This window comes from Nerophis ophidion, linkage group LG03, assembly GCF_033978795.1.
Source record: "Nerophis ophidion isolate RoL-2023_Sa linkage group LG03, RoL_Noph_v1.0, whole genome shotgun sequence".
Lineage (NCBI taxonomy): Eukaryota > Metazoa > Chordata > Actinopteri > Syngnathiformes > Syngnathidae > Nerophis > Nerophis ophidion.
The window spans coordinates 40451159-40472758 of NC_084613.1; the positions used below are offsets into that span (position 1 = coordinate 40451159).

The window sequence follows — 21600 nt, forward strand, 5'->3', positions numbered from 1 at the left end:
TGTGAAAAATAACTATCATTTTAGTCAAAGTCAGCTAGCTAAACTTGGTCTACATCAATTCAAGTATGTTTCAAAACAGCGTCAATTTGCAATGCCAAAAAAAAGGCACTTTAACAAATGCAGATCGTGCGTGTGTGCGCGCGCACACGCACACACACACACAAATACATGGACAGGCACCGATGCGGAGCTATCATACAATCTATTTAATAGCCAACATTTTAAGAAGTAATCAAAGATACAATGCAACACATTGTGTCTATTAGAGTGCTAAAACTGCCAGGAGTTAATCAATAGGCAGTGTGCACCTTTTCAAACATCACAAAATGCTTTTCTTTTTGAGGAATTTAGATTTTGGGTTGTTTTCATTGCTGCTGTTTTAACTGTTTGTTTTTTTTAAATACTTAAACAAGGTTGATTGTTTTTTTTTAGCAATTTGCCTTTATTTTCTTTTAAATTGAATTTTTATCAGTCATTTAAATTTTTGTATCATCTGAATGAGCAGCACAATTACAGTATGAACACATTTTTGAATGAATTATTCATCTTTGTTGTTCGTAAGCACATGCCTAAAATAACTTAAGATGCATTTATAAGTCCATGCAAACTTTATAGCCATTGTACACTTTATTGTCCGACCAAGCGTTAAGATAATCGTTGACTAATTAACTATCAAAATACTCAGTTGTTGCAGCCCCAATGTCGGTGATCAAATGAAAATAATATTTTTTCTTACCTTCTCTTCTTTCTTCAAAATAAGTTGCAACGGTGCCGTCGTTTTCCATTGGGAGTCCATCCATCCATCCATCCATCCATCCATCACCTTCCGCTTATCCGAGGTCGGGTCGCGGGGGCAACAGCCTAAGCAGGGGTTTAGTAGCTAATCCAATTTGTCTTGGCCCATCTTGACAAAACAGTCCATTGTAAAATGTTGTGGACAAAGCACATAAATACTTATTGTATAGACATCAGAGCAGGCGATAGGGCACGAGACAAGAAGGAATACCATCAGAGACTCCAGACAGCAGCTATTAAATCTCACACAGCCTATAGTGGTGGGTGTGGAGGCTGCCCAACAGCATACAATTGCCCACATAAGTACGTCCACCACTCTGACATCACCATCATCAAAACTGCTCACAAGAGCATGAGTATCCCGCATTGTAACAACATTTATTAGTCTGAAAAGTGGAAAATCATCATCATCATAGGGCCGCTTAACATCCTTTTTATCTTATGTCAAAGACTCTTGTCGCCAGAGAGGACGGAAGATCCACACGGACACCACCTTCATATTTTGCTACGAAGTCTTCCTTGTTTCTCATCTTCTTTATCGAACCGCTGGCACTCACAACTGCCTTTGGCCACATGCTCTGGGTTTTTGTAGTCGTACTGAATAAAAAGCACAGAGACAAAGTCATCGATATTTGTGTTGGGCACTCAATAGGGGTGTAACGATTCGTTTTAACTGCAATTCGATTTGATTCAGAATTTGTGGTTGCCGATGTGATCGGAAATGATTCCATGAGTTGAACTCGATTCTGTAACTTTTTAGCAAAAAATAAAAAATCAACTAGTGTGACAATGAAATAAATACTAGATATACGACACTGCAGGTGAAGTTTCCTGTATTCTTGTTGTACAGGGGAATTAGATATTAAAGGCCTACTGAAACCCACTACTACTGACCACGCAGTCTGATAGTTTATATAACATTGCAACACATGACAATACGGCCTTTTTAGTTTACTAAATTGCAATTTTAAATTTCCCGCGAAGTGTCCTGTTGAAAACGTCGCGGAATGCTGACGTGTATGCGTGGCGTCACGGACTGATAGGAAATATTAGCACTGCACACACACACAGCTAAAAGTCGACTGCTTTAACCGCATAATTACACAATATTTTAGACATCTGTGTTGCTGAATCTTTTGCAATTTGTTCAATTAATAATGGAGAAGTCAAGGTAGAAAGATGGAGTTGGGAAGCTTTAGCCTTTAGCCACACAAACACACAGTGATTCCTTGTTTAAAATTCCCGGAGGTGAAACCTTATTATGGATCAGAGCGGTCAAGCAAACATGGATCCCGACCACTTGTCAACTAGCAGTTTTCGGTGAGAAAATTGTGGTAAAAAGTCGCCACTTACCGAAGATCAGCTGAGATTGTGCCGTCCGTACAGCTGCCGTCGACTTCCATCAGACACTGGCGTCAACACACCCGTGGATACACCCTTCCGAATATCAGGTACTATTAAACTCACTAAAACACTAGCAACACAATAGAAAGATAAGGGATTTCCCAGAATTATCCTATTAAATGTGTCTAAAAACATCTGAATCCGTCAAAATGCAATCGCGTTTTTTTTTAACATTATATATTTTATTTTATTTTATTTTTCTAGTCCGTCGCTATCAATATCCTCAAACACAAATCTTTTATCCTCGCTCAAATTAATGGGGAAATTGTCGTTTTCTCGGTCCGAATAGCTCTATTTGTTGGAGGCTCCCATTAAAAACATTGTGAGGATGTGAGGAGCCATCAACAAGTGACGTCATCGTCTGCAACTTCCGGTAAAGGCAGGGCTTTTCTGTTAGTGACCAAAAGTTGCAACTTTATCGTCGATGTTCTCTACTAAATCCTTTCAGCAAAAATATGGTAATATTGCGAAATGATCAAGTATGACACATAGAATGGAGCTGCTATCCCCGTTTGAATAAGAAACTCTCATTTCAGTAGGCCTTTAATGATTTATGCATACAAAAAAGCCAATAAACAACAATTAATGGCCAATGCAGTCACATCTTATTTGAATAAAGTGCAACCAACACTTTTAGAATCACCAAGAGGAAACCTTTTCTTCTCTCATTTTCAACGTTCTAGACATTTTCATTAAAAGTGCAGTAACATTAAACTGTAGATATACATGCTACTTCTTATTTTGTAATTTAACATAATACAAACCCCGTTTCCGTATGAGTTAGGAAATTATGTTAGATGTAAATATAAACGGAATAAAATGATTTGCAAATCCTCTTCAACCCATATTCAAGTGAATGCACTACAAAGACAAGATATTTGATGTTCAAACTCATAAACTTTTTTTTTTTTTGCAAATAATTATTAACTTAAAATTTCATGGCTGCAACATGTGCCAAAGTAATTGGGAAAGGGCATGTTCACCACTGTGTTACATCACCTTTTCCTTTAACAACACTCAATAAACGTTTGGGAACTGAGGAAACTAATTGTTGAAGCTTTGAAAGTGGAATTCTTTCCCATTCTTGTTTTATGTAGAGCTTCAGTCATTCAAAAGTCCGGGTTCTCCGCTGTCGTATTCCACACTTCTTAATGCGCCACACATTTTCAATGGGAGATAGGTCTGGACTGCAGGTGGGCCAGGAAAGTACCCACACTCTTTTTTTTTTTTACGAAGCCCCGCTGTTGTAACACATGCTGAATGTGGCTTGGCATTGTCTTGCTGAAATAAGCAGGGGCGTCCATGAAAAAGACGGCACTTAGATGGCAGCATATGTTGTTCCAAAACCTGTATGTACCTTTCAGCATTAATGTCGCCTTCACAGATGTGTAAGTTACCCATGCCTTGGGCACTAATGCACCCCCATACCATCACAGATGCTGGCTTTTGAACTTTGCGTCGATTATAGTCTGGATGGTTCGCTCCTCTTTTGGTCCGGATGACACGATATTGAATATTTCCAAAAACAATTTGAAATGTGGACTCGTCAGACCACAGAACACTTTTCCACTTTGCATCAGTCCATCTTAGATGGACCAAGAGAAGCAGGCGGCGTTTCTGGATGTTGTTGATAAATGGCTTTGGATTTGCATAACAGAGCTTTAACTTGCACTTACAGATGTAGCGACGAACTGTATTTAGTGACAGTGGTTTTCTGAAGTGATCCTGAGTCCATTTGGTGATATCCTTTAGAGATTGATGTTGGTTTTTGATGCAGTGAGGGATCGAAGGTCACGGTCATCCCCCCGCGACCCCGAATGGGGCAAGCGGTAGAGGATGGATAGATGGATAATACAATACAAAAACACACCAAAAATTAAGTACAACCAACATCTCTTCAGTTTAAATCAACAGTAGGTTAACCTGCTACTTTTACTGTTGTTTTTGACTTAGAAATACAAAAAATAAAGTGCAACCAAATTTCTTCAGGTAGTGTAGAGTAGTGGTTTGACCTGCTACTACTATCAACAGCTACACAACAAAACAACTATAAGCCAAAACACAACAATATAAAGACGCAGTGTAAGTGACAGCGGACAAGTTTCAAGAACTCACCAACTTGCCGGTGTGGAAAGTTGATAACGGTGTAATAGACGAAGAAGAAAAAGTAAATGAAGTGTGACCTTTTTTTCAGTCATGAATAGCTTTTTTACTTTTTCGTTTTTGCTAACATAGTACGTATGTTCATTACATTGTTTTCAACCTTCCGTCTCAGAAAGTCAGACTGTTGCTGTAAATCGCATCGCTTTCGCTTGTCTCGTTTTTGTGTTTTAACTTTGTGTTGTGGCTCTGTTGTTATGTAGTGGCATTTGTATTTTTTGTAGCTTTTGCAATAGTGTTGTAGCTGAAACTTGTTCTGTTGTTGTGGCTTTATGATCTCCTTTTGCTGTTTGAATTTGTTGTGACCTTTCTCGGTCACCGTAGCTATCCGCCATTCTTGTTTTGCCAACTGATGGTGGTGATGCCACAGATTTAAATAACATTTAATATCCTTATTAAAAGTGTTAAACTTCAAAGGCTGCTGTTCTTAAATCCTATGTTTTACTCTTCCTAGTATCGATAAATCAATTAATAAAACCATGTTGGATCGATACCTAACTCCTGGAAGCCAAACTTGCCAAGCACAGATAGATGTAGTTAAATGAACGGAGGATAAATCAATGTATCAAATAATCTTTACATCTCTAGCACTCAATTCCATGGAATATTGCATGAGTGAACGGACTACAGTGGCACCTCGGGAATACAAGTTCAATTAATTTTATGACAAAGATTTGAAAAGAGATCTAGCACTTAAAAAATAGCAATATTTGGAATGCCCGGACCTTTACATACAGATACTTTTTCCTCACGGTCACTGCAATAGACCACAAATGGGAGGTGCCACGGTCTAAACACGGATGTTGGGGTGTTTTTTGTTGTGCAAGTGCACATGTTAAAGTTTCAATTTCAATATTGTTGATGCACATTTATTGAAAAAACAATGAAGGTTATGGCAAGATCATTTTCAAAAATACACATTTAGGCTACAAAGTGTGCTTTATCCTATTGATTAATCGATTAAACTAATTTTAAAATTATTTTATTACTAAAATACTATATAGCTTCAGTCTTAGTTAAATGTCTACTGTTGCTAAACACGCTAACATGATTGGAGGAGAATATTTGTTTTCAGATAATTAAACTGTTCTTACCCAACAAACCAAATCATTTCACTACATATGCAAAGCTAATAAAAATGTGATATTGTTGATTCAAATTTAAAAAGAAAAAAAACTAACAAATAAACCACACGTTTTTGTTTTTACACCACTTGGAAACCCCCCCAAGCGTCTGCCTTTCATTTGCTGTTGACTCCCTTAGTTAGAGACTTCAGCTCTTAAGATGAGGGCTGTCACACCTCTTAAAAAAGCCTTTATTGGTATTTTTAAAGTTACAAGAAATCAATGTGTCTCAAAGTGTGTGATAGATTATATTAAAATGTGTCTTTGTTCAGCCCACCAACCATTGACAACTGTAGCCCTTTTGTTATCTTTTCAAATTGTCAGCTCATTATGTCGTTATCCCCCATGGGCGATCACTCTTCAACTTTTAAAAACTCAATCATCATTCTGCGTTTAAGCATCTCTGATTTACTAACTGCTGCCTCCTTTTTTCCCCTTTCTCATCTTCTTTCTCCCAGACGTTCCAGGCATGGCAGGCAGGACCCGGGGCTGTGGGAACACTTCAGATGATCCGTGGCAGACACGTGACTGATGAGTGAGGGGTGTGCAGTCGCCTGAGCAGAATGACTCAGCAAGAGGGGAGACCCCCACGAAGCAAGTGAAGAGACGTGAGGATGGGTGCCAATGGATCCAGCTATCCACACTCATGCTCCCCACGCATAGGGGCCAACGCACAGACACAGCAGACGTTTATTGGTTTGTATTGGTGCATTATTCTTATTCTCATATGTCCTGATCTCTTATGCAGCTTTAAATGTTGAACAACATTTGTTATATGATGTTGGTGGATCATTATTTAAACTTTTATTTATTACGGCGGGGTTCATTTTAAAGGCCAGAATGTTGTGCTAAAACGATTACCCGGTAGTCATTTAAATCTAGTAAATCCAATTGCAAAAAAGCTTCCATTATGTTATGTTGCTCTGATTAATCGTTTGAGCGTAATTAATATCAATGGATCAAATCTGGACTGCGTGGCATGCCTGGAACTTTCAAGACGCAGACATAGTTCCCGCATGGCCACTGCAAAAGAACACACATTAAAAGCGGTGGTGTGGAGGTGCTAAGATCTGTGTAGAGGTACATAGAGGTGTAACTGCGTACTATAAATCAGAAGAGGTTATATAAGAGTATACACTATATTTCAATCCGTCAGAAAACATTTATTTAGTTCGGATTATCACAGATTACATTACAAAACATCTTTGACAAAGCATGATCGTAATGGAAGACATTTTACATTTTGTTATGGTACGTGGTCTATTTATATAGCACTTTACCTGCACGTTACCCAAAGCGCTTTACATTAGATGTCACATTTACACACACTGATGGCGGAAGCTGCCATGCAAGGCGCTAACCACAACCCATCAGGAGCAATGTGGGTGAAGTGTCTGGCCTAAGGATACAGCTGTGGTAATGGTAGTCAGACAGGATTTGAGGCTTGGCGGTATTCTGGGAAGCCAAAAGTATGTGATTAATATGAAAAGAGTTTTCTTGACATGTTTTGACGACGTGTATCTTTTGTGCATTTCTACTCGCTATTTAGTTGCTGATGAGCTTGTGGCTAAACGCCATTACATTTACCACGTTACGGAATGGGCCAAGGGTCAAAAAGGAGTCGGGCTACATGCACGTTAATCATGTGTTAAAAATTTAACGGCAAATTTAAAGGCTTATCACGTTAACTTTGACAGCCGGCCCTAATTTTAATGTTTTTGTTTTTTTTAATTGTTAGATTTAAAACAAAAATGTTACACTATAGGTCAGGGATTGGGAACTTTTAGGGCTGAGAGAGCCATGAAACCCAAATATTTCAAAATGTATTCCTGCGAGAGCCAAACCATTTTTTCAACACAAGATACAACTAAATAAGTGCAATTTTAAAACAAACAATTTTAAGTTACATTAAATTTAAGTGTATTCTGTATTCTAGTATAGTGAAGCAAACCAGTACTGAATCTAATACTTCTTACCTTTAATGTGATGTGTCGTAGTGCCGCTTCATTTTAATGGTTCCTTGAGGGAATGTTATCGCATATTGGACACACCTTAGAACATCTGCGCTCGACAAATGTAAATTCCTGTGTCATTTTGTTTTGTAATGTACAGTATTTGTAGGGATGTAACAACATGAACCTTTCATATCACGTTTATTGTTACCAAATTTATCACAGTTTTCATTATCACGGTATAGTCGAATGTGCTCAAAGTATTCATATACAGTTACAGTATGTTCAAATTTATAACCAGGGCGTGTTTAAAAAAAAAATTATAATAAATAAAGAGCTACACCGTTAACATTCTTGCCAGAAGAAACATACTATATAATAATAAACTTCACCCAAACTTACTTCCAATTGTTATATTCTTTAAAGCAGGGGTGCCCATTACGTCGATCGCGATCGACTGGTCGATCTCGGAGGGTGTGTCAGTCGATCTCAAGCCAGGCATTAAAAAATAGACATAAAAATGAGCAATCATCAATCATACCATGACTTCACTTTCGTCAGTTGTTTGACATTCTCGGCACCCGAGGATCTTGTGAGATGACGCTGGCTGCTGCGAGCTCATATTTAAGAAAAAAATCACTAACAGGGCGGACGCAGAGAAACACTTTTTATTTTTAGAGATTCCGTACCTACTGTCAAAACTCTAAAGACAGACAGCACAGTTCCTGTCTTCACCATAAAAGACCTGTTTCATCCTGCCTGTGCTAACAAAATAAGAGTCTCAGAAAGCTAGCGTGCACAAGCTAGCAAGCTAAGGAGTTTGATGCCAATGTATTTCTCCCCCGCCCTCAGCGACTGCTTTCTCACTTGCTTGCCCACCCGCACAGTCACTGACTTCACTCACCTGCTGCCAGACATTAAAGGGCCACACACATATGCTACTCTCATAACAAAGTGTTTAAAAACGAGTATGCAAGTTGGACAAATGAGATGCCAAATCCAACCACTTTCATGTGGTATTGGACAGAAAGGAGGACTTTTTTTTCCCTCCATTTGAAAATGCGGACGTTATCAGCACCACTGTCTAATTCCAATCAATGCAAGTCATCAGAATCAAATACACCAACTTATATTCTTGTCTTCATGAAAGAAAGGAATCTATGTGTGGTAAACATGCTTGTATTATCATTAAACACCATTAACTTGTTAACAAAAATGTCTCTTTCATAAATAAATAAATATAAATTATAAATAGGAATGAGGTAGATCTCCTTGACTTGGTCAATTGAAAAGTAGCTCGCCTGCAGAAAAACTGTGAGCGCCCCTGCTTTAAAGTATCGATTGGTCTCTCTAAGAGATCACAGCCTGTAGATTTATTATTGTGCACTATTGAAGATCTTAGTTGCTTAGATAGCAGTGTGTTTTAACAAGTTTAGATTAGGGAATGTTGTTTTTAAATGGGGAAAGACTTTCATTTCTCTTGTTTTCATGCTAGCATTTTGGCTAGCTAGCACTAGCTTGCTTCCCCAGTAAATGATCAGTTTCACCGGTCTGTGAATTTAATAAAATTTTATCAAGCACGGTTTTACGATGATTTTAATTTAAAACGGTAATACTAACCATGGAAAATTTTACCACGGTTTATCATTATACCGTTTTATTGTTACATTCCTCTGTACTTTCTTTTCGCCATCTTCTTTTCACAAGGGTTTTCTACCCACATAAAAATATCGAGCTTGATATTTGATTGAAAGGCAGGGCGTTTACTTCTTGAACTCACAAGACGGTGTGATTGTCTCAAGCTTTGCAGGTACTGTTGCTGGAGCCAAACCCTGGCCTGACCTCTAGCGGTAGAAATTGGATGGAGTAAAATCCTTGCGGATGTTTAGGCCAAATGCAGTCAAAAGAGCCACATCTGGCTCGCCACCCATAGGTTCCCTATTCCTGTGGTAGGTCGTCAGGACAAAAAAATTAATTCCTAAATACAGCTGAAAAATTATTATATATGAATAATTTTTTCGACTTAAACCCTCGCGAGTCCACAGCTTCTTATCTGCAGTCTAAGCTGATAGGCCGCACAACATGATGACACACAGCCCCACTATGCTCTGTTTGAAGTCCCGTCTTCAAATGGTATAATCTTTAAATGTGTAGTCTAAATTCGCCTAGCAATAGCTGGCTTGCATACAATAGTATCCGCCAATATTTTGTCATTTTTTAAAAAGATTTCAATTCAATCATCGGCTTCTTCACAATTACTTTCTTTGTTGCTACGGTTGGAAAACAAATTTAAATGTGCCATGTGGTCCGTGGGGTCAAACTAGACATTTTAGCAGGGTAATGCCAACAATCTGTCCTGACTTTTGACAAAAATATTGCTTTGTAACTTTACAGATAAATTTGGCTAATTGACATCAGTAAAATGTGGCATAATTGCTTAGTAAACCATCTTGCAAGAAGCATAGACAAGAGAAACCTACACTGTAGAAATCGTCGATTTCCTTTTCAAGTTCCTTGGAGTAGGATTCAGATTTGGCTGCGTATCTGGCAACAGGCAGGGATGCTTCTAACTAATATTTTTACTTGCAACTTGAAGCATACTAATTAGCCGAGAGACAGCTAGTATCTCAAAACAGTCGTGATATTGGGCCCTTGTAGATCAAGGTACATTATGTATGGTATGTTGACAAACTTATGTTTATGATTGTGCTGGGATGAGATTTTCTCACAATAACTGACATTTTTGTGTGGCTTTTGAGACTGGAAAGTTTTGGCAAAACCTTTCGGGCATTCAAGTGTATTGTTAATGTTTTACCAGTCGATGAAATTAAATGACTGCATTTAATCTTCTTCCTCGTTTTTAAAATCCCTCAAAGTCTCTCTTAAACAATTCAACATTGCTACTACCACACTTCCTACATACATACTGTACTGCAGGGGTCGGTAACCTTTTTGGCTGAGAGAGCCAAGAAGCCAAATATTTTAAAATGTATTTCCCTAAGAGCCATATAATATTTTTTTTAACACTGAACACAACTAAACGCGTACATTTTTAAGTAAGACCAACATTTCCAGAGTATAATGGGTCTCTTATTCTTTGTAATAACATTGTTATTCTGAAGCTAACCGTGGAGGGTGCGTGGCCTGCGGGCCTGCAGCAAAGCAGGATGTTGCCAGGACCGGCCTCGAAATCAGCGACAGGTGCGTAGATGGCCCACCTGGGCCTTGTTATCTAATCACCTGTCGCTCTGTTATGCAACAGCCAGGAGGAGAGACTCGGTTGGGGCTGGAGCCAGAGGGCGAATGAGGACGAAAGAGAAAAAGACAATTGCTGGAAAGCAACTGAGAGACTAGTTGAAAAAACAACAACAATATTTTAACCCCAAAACAGGATCTCATATCGGTGCTTGGTGGTCTGAAGAACCCCCAGGAGGGGAAGCCCAACACTAACCAATAATAAATAAATTACTTCTTACCATTAACGCAACTTCTTGAACATAAAAATGCATGAGAATGTTTTATATTTTGAATGTTATTTTTAACAGTATGATTACAAGTGGAATTATTCATTACTTATCGTGTTAAGCAATGTCAGCTCAGATTTATCCGAGAGCCAGATGCAGTCATCAAAAGAGCCACATCTGGCTCGAGCGCCATAGGTTCCCTACCCCTGCTGTACTGCATGTAACCTGAGTGCCCTTTGAGACAAAGGCCATTGTTACACACATCTTTTTTTCTACCTCCGGCCTCGAGTTGTAAGGTATACCGGTACTAATAAAGTACCGCGATACTAATTAATTTAAAACGGTACTATACTACCTTTCAAAAGTACCAGTACCATTCTTTCATCCGAATGCCGCTGTGCGGCGGTGACTACGGAGCCGAGGCGCATGATGTTGTGTCAAAACGCACAAAGGGCATGCAGGTATTATATTACATATAACTATTAACACATTTTGCTTCAAACTTGGGTAAACATTTAAATAATAAGCATTCAGATCTGCACAAGGAGTTATAAAGAGTGACAGGTAATAATGTTGTTACACCTTTCCTGCTGTTTGGCTCAAGTACACACCGCAGTCGAGGAGCAAAGAGCAAGCGTTCCTTCCAAGGCGGATGTTGTTGTCGGTGTTGAACACCCTTCACTTTACCCGGCAATGGGTCTGCTAAGCTCCCCTTACGGTCAGAATGACAAGGCCGCCGATTCGTATCAATCTGGTTGCTTTATTATTAGTCTTGGAGGACACAACCGGAACCGTTGTTCACTCTACTGCGCAGTGCATGCGCTCCTTTTCTCTCTCTCTTAACTCGCCCACTCATTCACTGAAGTCACTTAGCAAACACGTTGACATTCTCGCAAACACACATACTCTCATGCGTTAACTAGCTCCTCTGTTGTGCACATGTAGATACGTAGACGCGCACACAGATGCTTTGCTTGATGCCAAATAATAGCAGTTAAAACTTCCCTACTAGCGTCAACTAATGCAAGTTAAATGACTACATCTTGTAACACATTTTTATAATTTGTGTTTTATCTTTAACAAATGTGTGTTTTACCTGCTACATGGCTTATCTGTATACATTTATCCATAGTTTTAAATTTAGTACTTACTAATAATTGTACTATTCTTAAAGCACAGACCAGGGGCGGCAACCATAAATAATGAATAATTGAATATGTCAGTTAAACTTTCTGTTCTATTCTAACCTAATCCTTGATTATGTCAGACTATATGTAGTATGGAAACGTGTAAATTGTTCTTTGAGTGCAACAAGAAAAGCCCAATGGGTTTAATGCCTTTTAATTCATATTTTAACTTTCTAAGATTGTTCTTTGAGTGCAATAGATTATAAGATTTTCTGTTAAAATGAAGCCAATATTGACATTTATCATCGTTCTCTTTATTTGGAAAAGTATCGATATACTTTTTGGTACTGGTACCAAATTATTAGTATAGGAACAACCCTACTCCAGCCATTATTAAAGGTTCCCCTAAGTTCCTTAAACATCCTGGTAACTACTGGCCACTTGTGGTTAAGCTAATGAAGATTCAATTTTAGGCATTTTTCACATTTCTACCACGGCCACTGGTCCCTAGTTGGTGTCTGTGTAACATTGTAGAAATAAGCATTAATCCAGGAACCCTTTTTGGACGTCACGGTTTTTTTTTGTCAGGTATCAGCAATTAGAACCATTTTTTTTTTCTAACATGTTTTGAAGTTTGCATTTCTTTCAGTATTTTTATTAGATTTTTATTGAAGTCCTGGATAATGACCATTTAATGAATGTGGTATATTAAACATTCTGATATCAAACTAATGTAAGAGAAAACATTCTCAGCATTCAAATATGTTTACAGAAAGAATAGCCCAAATCTCAGTTGGTTGATCAAATATTAGTATTTTGTTTGGATATCTAGTAACATTCAACATTTAGACTTTTTTAGACTTATTTGTCTCCAATGTGGCTAAAATGCAATTTTTTATTTGTTCTGATGAATGTAGCTGTATTTTTAGAAGATAAAACCATAGCGAAAAAAAATAGGTACGAGCTCACCTAAGGTGGACTGATGCAAAGTGGAAAGGTGTTTTGTGGTGTGACGAGTCCACATTTCAAATTATATTTGGAAACAGGAAGTTTTATTGTTGATCATAAATCATTCCTCTCACCTGGATAGAAGAAGGCTGAGGACGTACTCAGACACGGTAGTCCACTTTGACAGCAGAATTAGACCCGGAAATGTCAAGAACGACACGAAAAAAACGCTTGGTCCCACATCCCGGCTCTTCATGAGGATTATGAGTGATTTGTAATCTAAATGGTAATATATGAACAGCCTAGCAGTTGACAATCTAATGACAGGATACCTTATGCAGTAAGTGACGTTTTCTTATGTTTATCTCTAATAAAGTCTGAAGTGAGCATTAATCGGTAATGTTAAAAAGCACAAGCAAACGTGATGCATGTTTGACAATGTGTCACGTATGTTTAGGTGTGTGTGTATGTGTATGTGTATATGTATATATATATATATATATATATATATATATATACATACATACATACATACAGTGGGGCAAAAAAGCATTTAGTCAGCCACCGATTGTGCAAGTTCTCCCACTTAAAATGATGACAGAGGTCTGTAATTTTCATCATACATACACTTCAACTGTGAGCGACAGAATGTGAGAAAAAAAATCCAGGAATTCACATTGTAGGAGTTTTAAAGAATTTATTTGTAAATTATGGCGGAAAATAAGTATTTGGTCAACCATTCAAAGCTCTCCCTGATGGAAGGAGGTTTTGGCTCAAAATCTCACGATACATGGCCCCATTCATTCTTTCCTTAACACGGATCAATCGTCCTGTCCCCTTAGCAGAAAAACAGCCCCAAAGCATGATGTTTCCACCCCCATTCTTCACAGTAGGTATGGTGTTCTTGGGATGCAACTCAGTATTCTTCTTCCTCCAAACACGACGAGTTGAGTTTATACCAAAATGGATACATGTATGATGCAGCAGAGGATTGGGAGAATGTCATGTGGTCAGATGAAACCACAATAGAACTTTTTGATATAAACGCAACATAAGATATCTGAATTCTGATTGGGTACAAACTAAAACTAAAAACAACAGCACTGGAATTAAACATAATATGACATGAAGAGAATATAAATAATTTTAGATATTTAGGGAAAATGAACAAAAAAATGGTTTTATCTTTAATTATGATTTCTGATTATGTTAGGCCAGCAGGGAAGGCCTTGCTGGCCTTGACGGCACACCACTAATATAGACCATTCCAAACCGTACCATACTGTAGCAGGCTAAACTGAACTGTATCACATACAGTAGTGGCTTCAGATTTACATTAACATGCAGTTTTTCCGCATTAATTGTGTCACACATTAACATTTACATATTTGTTATGTCTTCCAATGCTTTCGAGCTCTTTGCTAAAAATAACTGAGGGAATCATTATCGTAGTAAGACGCGTAATAGCGCAGTGCTCAAATCCCCTCTTGCCAGCGGCCCTAATTGCTCGGCCAAGCCTCCGCCTGCTTAGGTTCACCTAAGGAAACCGTTTTTAGTACTCTAGAGTTGTTCTCTGTAACTCGCCTGAGTTACGGATGATTCATGGCATTGCAATTATTACTATTTGGGTCACCCTGATGAATGTTGAGGGGAAAAGATCTACTTGGCAGAACTTCTTCCTCAGACATAAGAGTCCTCTCTCATGCCAAAGATAACCACTATTAGTATAATTGATGTGGGCTTAGTGCTCAAATGGACTGATCTTTTCTGGAATTCTAGAAATCGGGGAAAAAATGCACTTAATAATGTGTTTTTTTTATTTCCCATGAGTCAAGCTGTTGGTTCCACGACACAACAAAGCAGAAATATTCTGTTTGTTTTTGTTGAAGTTGGTCCATTGCAAATTTGGTAGCTGGGTCTGGGTGGTGTGGGTGTTGCACAGATGTGGTCACATTGCAGAGGTGCCAAAGGCATACTAGACTGTCTTTCTAACTGGAGACAAAAGACACTGTGTTTCTTCAGCCTTTTGTTTTTTGATGAGACCCCACAAAACTGCAACATCAAAGCCATAAAAGAAATACTGGCATTTCTCCACTTTTGCCTTTTCACAGAATATAAGCACGGTGGAATAATTAAACTGTGTTCTTTCAAATAGTGACACAACATGCTGCTTTCAGGTAATTATAATAATAATATATAAAAGTAATATATACTGTATATAGCCCTGCGATGAGATGGCGACTTCTCCAGGGTGTAGCTGGGATAGGCTCCAGCACCTCTGGGACCCCGAGAGGGACAAGCGGTAGAAAAATGGATGAATAATAATATACATAATATGCCAATATTTGGTAACATATAAGGCTGCACCAAACAATTATTTCTTTAATTTAATTGATCTATCTGTAGACTTTGCCCTCTAGTGGGTTCCTCGGACCACCACACACTGCCACCACAACAGCCCGGAATTCAGGGTATAACACTGTTGTATTTTCATCAATAGTGCCAGGTTTTTGCTTTCCAGCAAAATGTCTTTGTCTGCGTCTGTGTGTGTGTCTCTCTCTCTCTCTCCGTCTCTCACTCCAACTCCCAATTGTGTGTCTCATCCCGGATTCTACTAATAAAGGCGACAGGTGATTAGATAACAAAGCCCACCTGCGCCATCTACTCACCTGTCGCTGTCTTCGAGGCTGGTCTTGGCACACCCTGTTCTGCGACAGGCCCGCAGGCCACGCCCCCCTCCACACAATCAAATAGTTTTTGGACCAACAAATTTCCTCTGATCTAGAAATTTTAAATGTATGTCTTACGTTTGGGATCCAAAAATGAATTAAGAAACAGAGCCCTTGATTCCACCTTTCTAAATGCTTGTGCATTGCAGTGGTATAAATAAATAACTTATTGATGTGAAAAGCCATTTCTAATTTGCACAGTTTACAGAACATGGTGTTGTTAGTGTTTTTCGTATGACTATGACACGTTCTAAAGTTTTCTACGGTGGTATCTAGGGGTGTTCCGATCAAGATTTAATGCGGCCAATTATGATATTAATCATCCTTGAATGAGATCGACCGAAACCAAACACTTGTAACTTTTGTATTTATTTATGCTGAACTTTATTGACTATGTGATCTGAGGAAGAAACCATAAAATCACCATACTTTTTGGTAAGTAAATTAGTAGTGGGTCATAAGAAAAATGTGGGTAGAGACTTAATACTATATAGTTGCAGGAACAGTATTGACCATACTACGATTGTTACCAATCATTTTTACTTTACAATATTTAAGATCATAGAATAATTGTGCTTTTCAATTTTCATTAAGAATTCAAATCAGCAACAAACACAGGAAGGCAATGTAACAATATCCACTTAACATTTAGACTCATTACCATCATTACTGCAACTGTTTAAGCAAAATAAAGTCAATAGTGCATAAACCAAGAAGAGCAAAAACTGTCATCTACTGTCATACTACTCATTTCAGTCCTTTGGATTTTGATCTCAGTATCCTCCTGTATCCAGGGACTTATTCCCTCAATTTGTAAATATAACCAAAAACAACAACAAAGAAATGTGCAAATTGAATATCGATTTAATCCAGAGTACAGATCATATACTGATACTTCCCTTGGTATCAAAATCATCGATATATTTATGAATCCACCCACCGCTTTTGTGAGCTTACGGTGTTTTTCTTTGTGTAGTTGTTTTACTATTCTCTCACTAGACTCTAACTAATGTTGCTATTGTCCTGTTGAAGGGGTCGTATTATGATTTTTGTTTCTACATTTTAAACACTTCTAAACCCACATAACATGTAACAGTGGTTATTTGGTCAAATTTATTTGTCAATTTTGCATAACTATATTAACGATTTTTGACCGTCTCTTCAGGATGTACCATTTTGTGGGTGGTCTTATTTACGTGCCTCCACTTCCACTGCGTCTTCCCGACACTACCCATGTTGTAGTAGAGCTGCCGTATGGAGTCTACTCACAGAAGTCATTTAGAACTACATGCTACTTCAGGGTTTCCCCTTAAGGAAATTGAATGTGACGCGCCTCCACAGCATTTTATTACCCCCACACTTTGAAAATAAGTTTTTTTTTGTACTTGAAAACAAATTAAAGTAATATAATATCTTGTAGCCCCTCAGAAGAAATCGCACAATGTTAGATGCTATTTTTAACTTTCATTACCAATCTTATGATAACAAAACAACGGCACAATTTTGACGGTGTTTACCTCCCACGAAAACATTTTAATCTCCTTCAGTCTTCTTTGCTTCCCCGCCGGACAGAGAGCAACACTTCCTCATTCTACGCCAATCACTTTTCAGGCATGGGCGGCGTGTTTGGAAACACGGGAAAAACTGAAATCAAATCCAAACCACACGAACATAAAACACTTACATTAGCTGGTTGTTACAGTATGAATTGATACATATAGCCTATTATTTGTGCACTATTGACAAGTGATGTACCATAAACTTGGCCACCGGGAAAAAACTTTGATCACTGAAAACCACGGTACCAAAACCAGATGTAAACAAAACGCACGCCCTTGTCTGGATCGTTGTCAACAATTCTGCCATGTGGACATGATTTTTATGTATATTGCAGATATACCAGCACGGACAGCTATCTACAAAATGTCCAAATATTAAGAGGAGAGTGGCGGCTTTTAAAAAGAGAACTACTCTACTACTAGAGCGACAGTGCTACGCAAGTGTGACATCATGTTCGCTTAAGCCTCTTTAGTCAGGTACAAACCCCGTTTCCATATGAGTTGGGAGATTGTGTTAGATGTAAATATAAACGGAATACAATGATTTGCAAATCATTTTCAGTTGAATATGCTACAAAGACAACATATTTGATGTTCAAACTGATAAACCTTTTTTTTTTTTTTTTTGTAAATAATCATTTCCTTTTAATTTTTTGCCAGCAACACGTGACAAAGAAGTTGGGAAAGGTGGCAATAAACACTGATAAAGTTGAGGAATGCTCATCAAACACTTATTAGGAACATCCCACAGGTGTGCAGGCTAATTGGGAACAACTAGGTGCCATGATTGGGTATAAAAACAGCTTCCCAAAAAATGCTCAGTCTTTCACAAGATAGGATGGGGCGAGATACAACCCTTTGTCCACAACTGCGTGAGCAAATAGTCTAAACAGTTTAAGAATAACATTTCTCAAAGTGCAATTGCAAGAAATTTAGGGATTTCAACATCTACGGTCCATAATATCATCAAAAGGTTCAGAGAATCTGGAGAAATCACTCCACGTAAGCGGTATGGCCGGAAACCAACATTGAATGACGGCACTGTATCAAATCCGACATCAATCTTGTTGTGTTTTGACCAGATCTTCCTCTTTTTCGGTATTTAAGCTACTGGTCACCCCCAAGTTCTTTCGATGACACATTTGCTGGTTTTAAATGAATCTCAGAGTGGTCATTTTGACATTTTATTCCGAAGCTTTGGGAGACCACTCTATGAACAACACATTCCAATCGCATTGCCCAGGTTGATCTGACAATACCACGGAAGTCTTGCCTTTTTCCCTACGCTACTCGCCCCCTGCCCATTCCCCTACAGAGCGAATCCACATATCTATTCTCCTTTTAAGCCTGGGACATTTGAGATAAGAAGGGTGTTATGGCTACTAGTCACATTCCAAGCCCAAGGTCTACACATGCACACCACTTAGCTGTTTTCAAATATGACTAGGATTTAAAAAGAAATAACTCTTGAATATGGATATATGTAGATATCTATCTCTGTCAATCTCTAAAGGATATCACCACATGGACTTAGGAACACTTCAGAAAACCACTGTCACTAAATACAGTTTGTCGCTACATCTGTAAGTGCAAGTTAAAGCTCTACTATGCAAAGCGAAAGACATTTATCAACAACATCCAGAAACGCCGCCGGCTTTTCTGGGCCAGAGATCATCGCCATCAGTGTGTGAATGTGTGGGTGAATGTGGAAATACTGTCAAAGCGCTTTGGGCTCCTTAAAAAGGGGTAGAAAGGCGCTATACAAGTACAACCATTTTATTTACCATTTTATCTAAGATGGACTGATGCAAAGTGTTCTGTGGTCTGACAAGTCCACATTTCAAATTGTTTTTGGAAATATTCGACATTGTATCATCCGGACCAAAGGGGAAGCGAACCATCCAGACTGTTATCGACGCAAAGTTCAAAAGCCAGCATTTGTGATGGTATGGGGGTGCATTAGTGCCCAAGGCATTGGGTAACTTACACATCTGTGAAGGCACCATTAATGCCGTTTTTTTTTTTTTCATGGACGCCTCTGCTTATTCAAGAAAGACAATGCCGAGCCACATTCAGCACGTGTTACAACAGCGTGGCTTTGTAAAAAAAAAGAGTACGGGTACTTTCCTGGCCCGCCTGCAGTCCAGACCTGTCTCCCATCTAAAATGTGTGGCGCATTATGAAGCGTAAAATATGACAGCGGAGACCCTGGACTGTTGAACGACTGTTGAACGACTGAAGCTCTACATAAAACAAGAATGGGAAATAATTCCACTTTCAAAGCTTTAACAATTAGTTTCTTCAGTTCCCAAACATTTGAGTGTTTTTAAAAGAAAAGGTGATGTAACACAGTGGTGAACATGCCCTTTCCCAACTAATTTGGCACGTGTTGCAACCATTAAATTCTAAGTTAATAATTATTTGCAAAAAACTAAATAAAAGTTTGAGTTTGAACATCAAATATCTTGTCTTTGTAGTGCATTCAATTGAATATGAGTTGAAAAGGATTTGCAAATCATTGTATTCCGTTAACATTTACATCTAACTCAATTTCCCAACTCATATGGAAACGGGGTTTGTACATCGAAGGACAGAAGTAGTTCTAAACACAAGTACATTTTATAATAACACCAGAAAAAGATGCAAGATTTATTGTTAGTTGTTTTTAAAAAATGTTCAAGTCGTTAAAAAAAAAAAATTAAGTAGATTAAATTGAATTGATTGAATTGATGAATTGAAAACATCTCAACAAAGCAGCAACAATTTAAAATATGGCAAAACGATGAAACAATATATATTATCCATCCATCCATCCATCCATTTTCTACCGCTTATTCCCTTTTGGTGTCGCGGGGGGCGCTGGCGCCTATCTCAGCTACAATCGGGCGGAAGGCGGTGTACACCCTGGACAAGTCGCCACCTCATCGCAGGGCCAACACAGATAGACAGACAACATTCACACTCACATTCACACACCAGGGACCATTTAGTGTTGCCAATCAACCTATCCCCAGGTGCATGTCTTTTGAAGTGGGAGGAAGCCGGATTACCCGGAGGGAACCCACGCATTCACGGGGAGAACATGCAAACTCCACACAGAAAGATCCCGAGCCTGGGATTGAACCCAGGACTGCAGGACCTTCGTATTGTGAGGCAGACACACTAACCCCTCTGCCACCCTACACACAAATTTGTTTTAAATGTATGTATACATTTTTGGAGCCTTTTTAAAGAAAATCATGTCATTGAAAATTACTCGATGACGTCATTGTGAATGCACATAACCATGCCATTTTTATTATAAATGGCAGCAACGTAATATGCATCTGCCCTAAAACAAGATGATAGAGAAAAAGAAGGAGCTTATTGACTACAGCAGCGGACTCGCGCAAAGGTCTTCGGGTAAATCTCTACAATATAGGGCGATATCAGCTGATTTCACACTTGAGGAAAAACGTCACAAATTGGGTTTCCCAACGGCTTGTTTGGAGGAAGTATGAAGGTGGGCAATATTGTTTTATAAATATCTCATTCATGCCTCCAAGGTTTAATTTCAAATTTTCGGTACTTATGCAGATCCCAAATAGAGAAAAACAGATACCGATAGGTAAGAAATAATAATTGGTCTCCATAAGTACCTCCTGACATTTCAATGCAACACGGTTTCATCTACACTTCTGTTAAAGTTAACTTAGTGCTTTTTTGTGTTTTTTCAAGCTTGTATAGCAGTTACCTTAGGGATTATTATCCCTACTTGTGTGCTCCTCAATGGAGGTGATATTAACTTCGATGGGCTGCTCCATACTGTGTATGGACATACACAAACACAGTTAGCTGCTAACCGCATTTGTCAGCAAAAGGATCAAGCTGCAAGGTATGAGCCACAATTAATATTTTTTTGCGATCACATACTTCTCCACAGAAATTGTCCAGATTGGTTGCCGATCAGTTGGAGCAACACTCGTGATATATTTTTCTCTGCGGCCATCTTTCCTCAACGCAAAGCACGTAATATTGATGTATTGTCATCGATGACTGTGACTTAGTTGACGAATCGCCCCAGCCAGAGTATGATGTATATACAGTAGGACTTGTTGGACAGCAACAATTTCTGGGAACATGAGTTTTGGGTGTTACCAGCATTACAACATCCCCATACTCACAGGATATTTACTATCTTTGAAATGTGGTTTCTCTGACAACTTTGTTAAATTCCATGTCATTGCCTTTTATACAGAACAGCAGCCATTGCTGTTTGTATTGTAAATTGAATCCAAGTTATTTTTAGATTAATAAGAAAAAGTTCAATATAAACTCAAATGTATTTGGATTTGCTTG

At 38.5% G+C, this 21600-nt stretch overlaps 1 protein-coding gene across 2 annotated transcripts in view; it reads left to right on the plus strand.

The window, feature by feature from the left end:
• The window catches only part of btbd7 (BTB (POZ) domain containing 7), a 109140-nt gene that overhangs the window by 34176 nt on the left and 53364 nt on the right, over positions 1-21600 (plus strand). For both annotated transcript variants that reach the window (XM_061895171.1, XM_061895172.1), the window contains exon 2: positions 5942-6179. In XM_061895171.1, the coding sequence (XP_061751155.1) occupies positions 6098-6179 (82 nt within the window). In that variant the 5' untranslated portion in view covers positions 5942-6097. The remainder of the gene's footprint in view (positions 1-5941; positions 6180-21600) is intronic.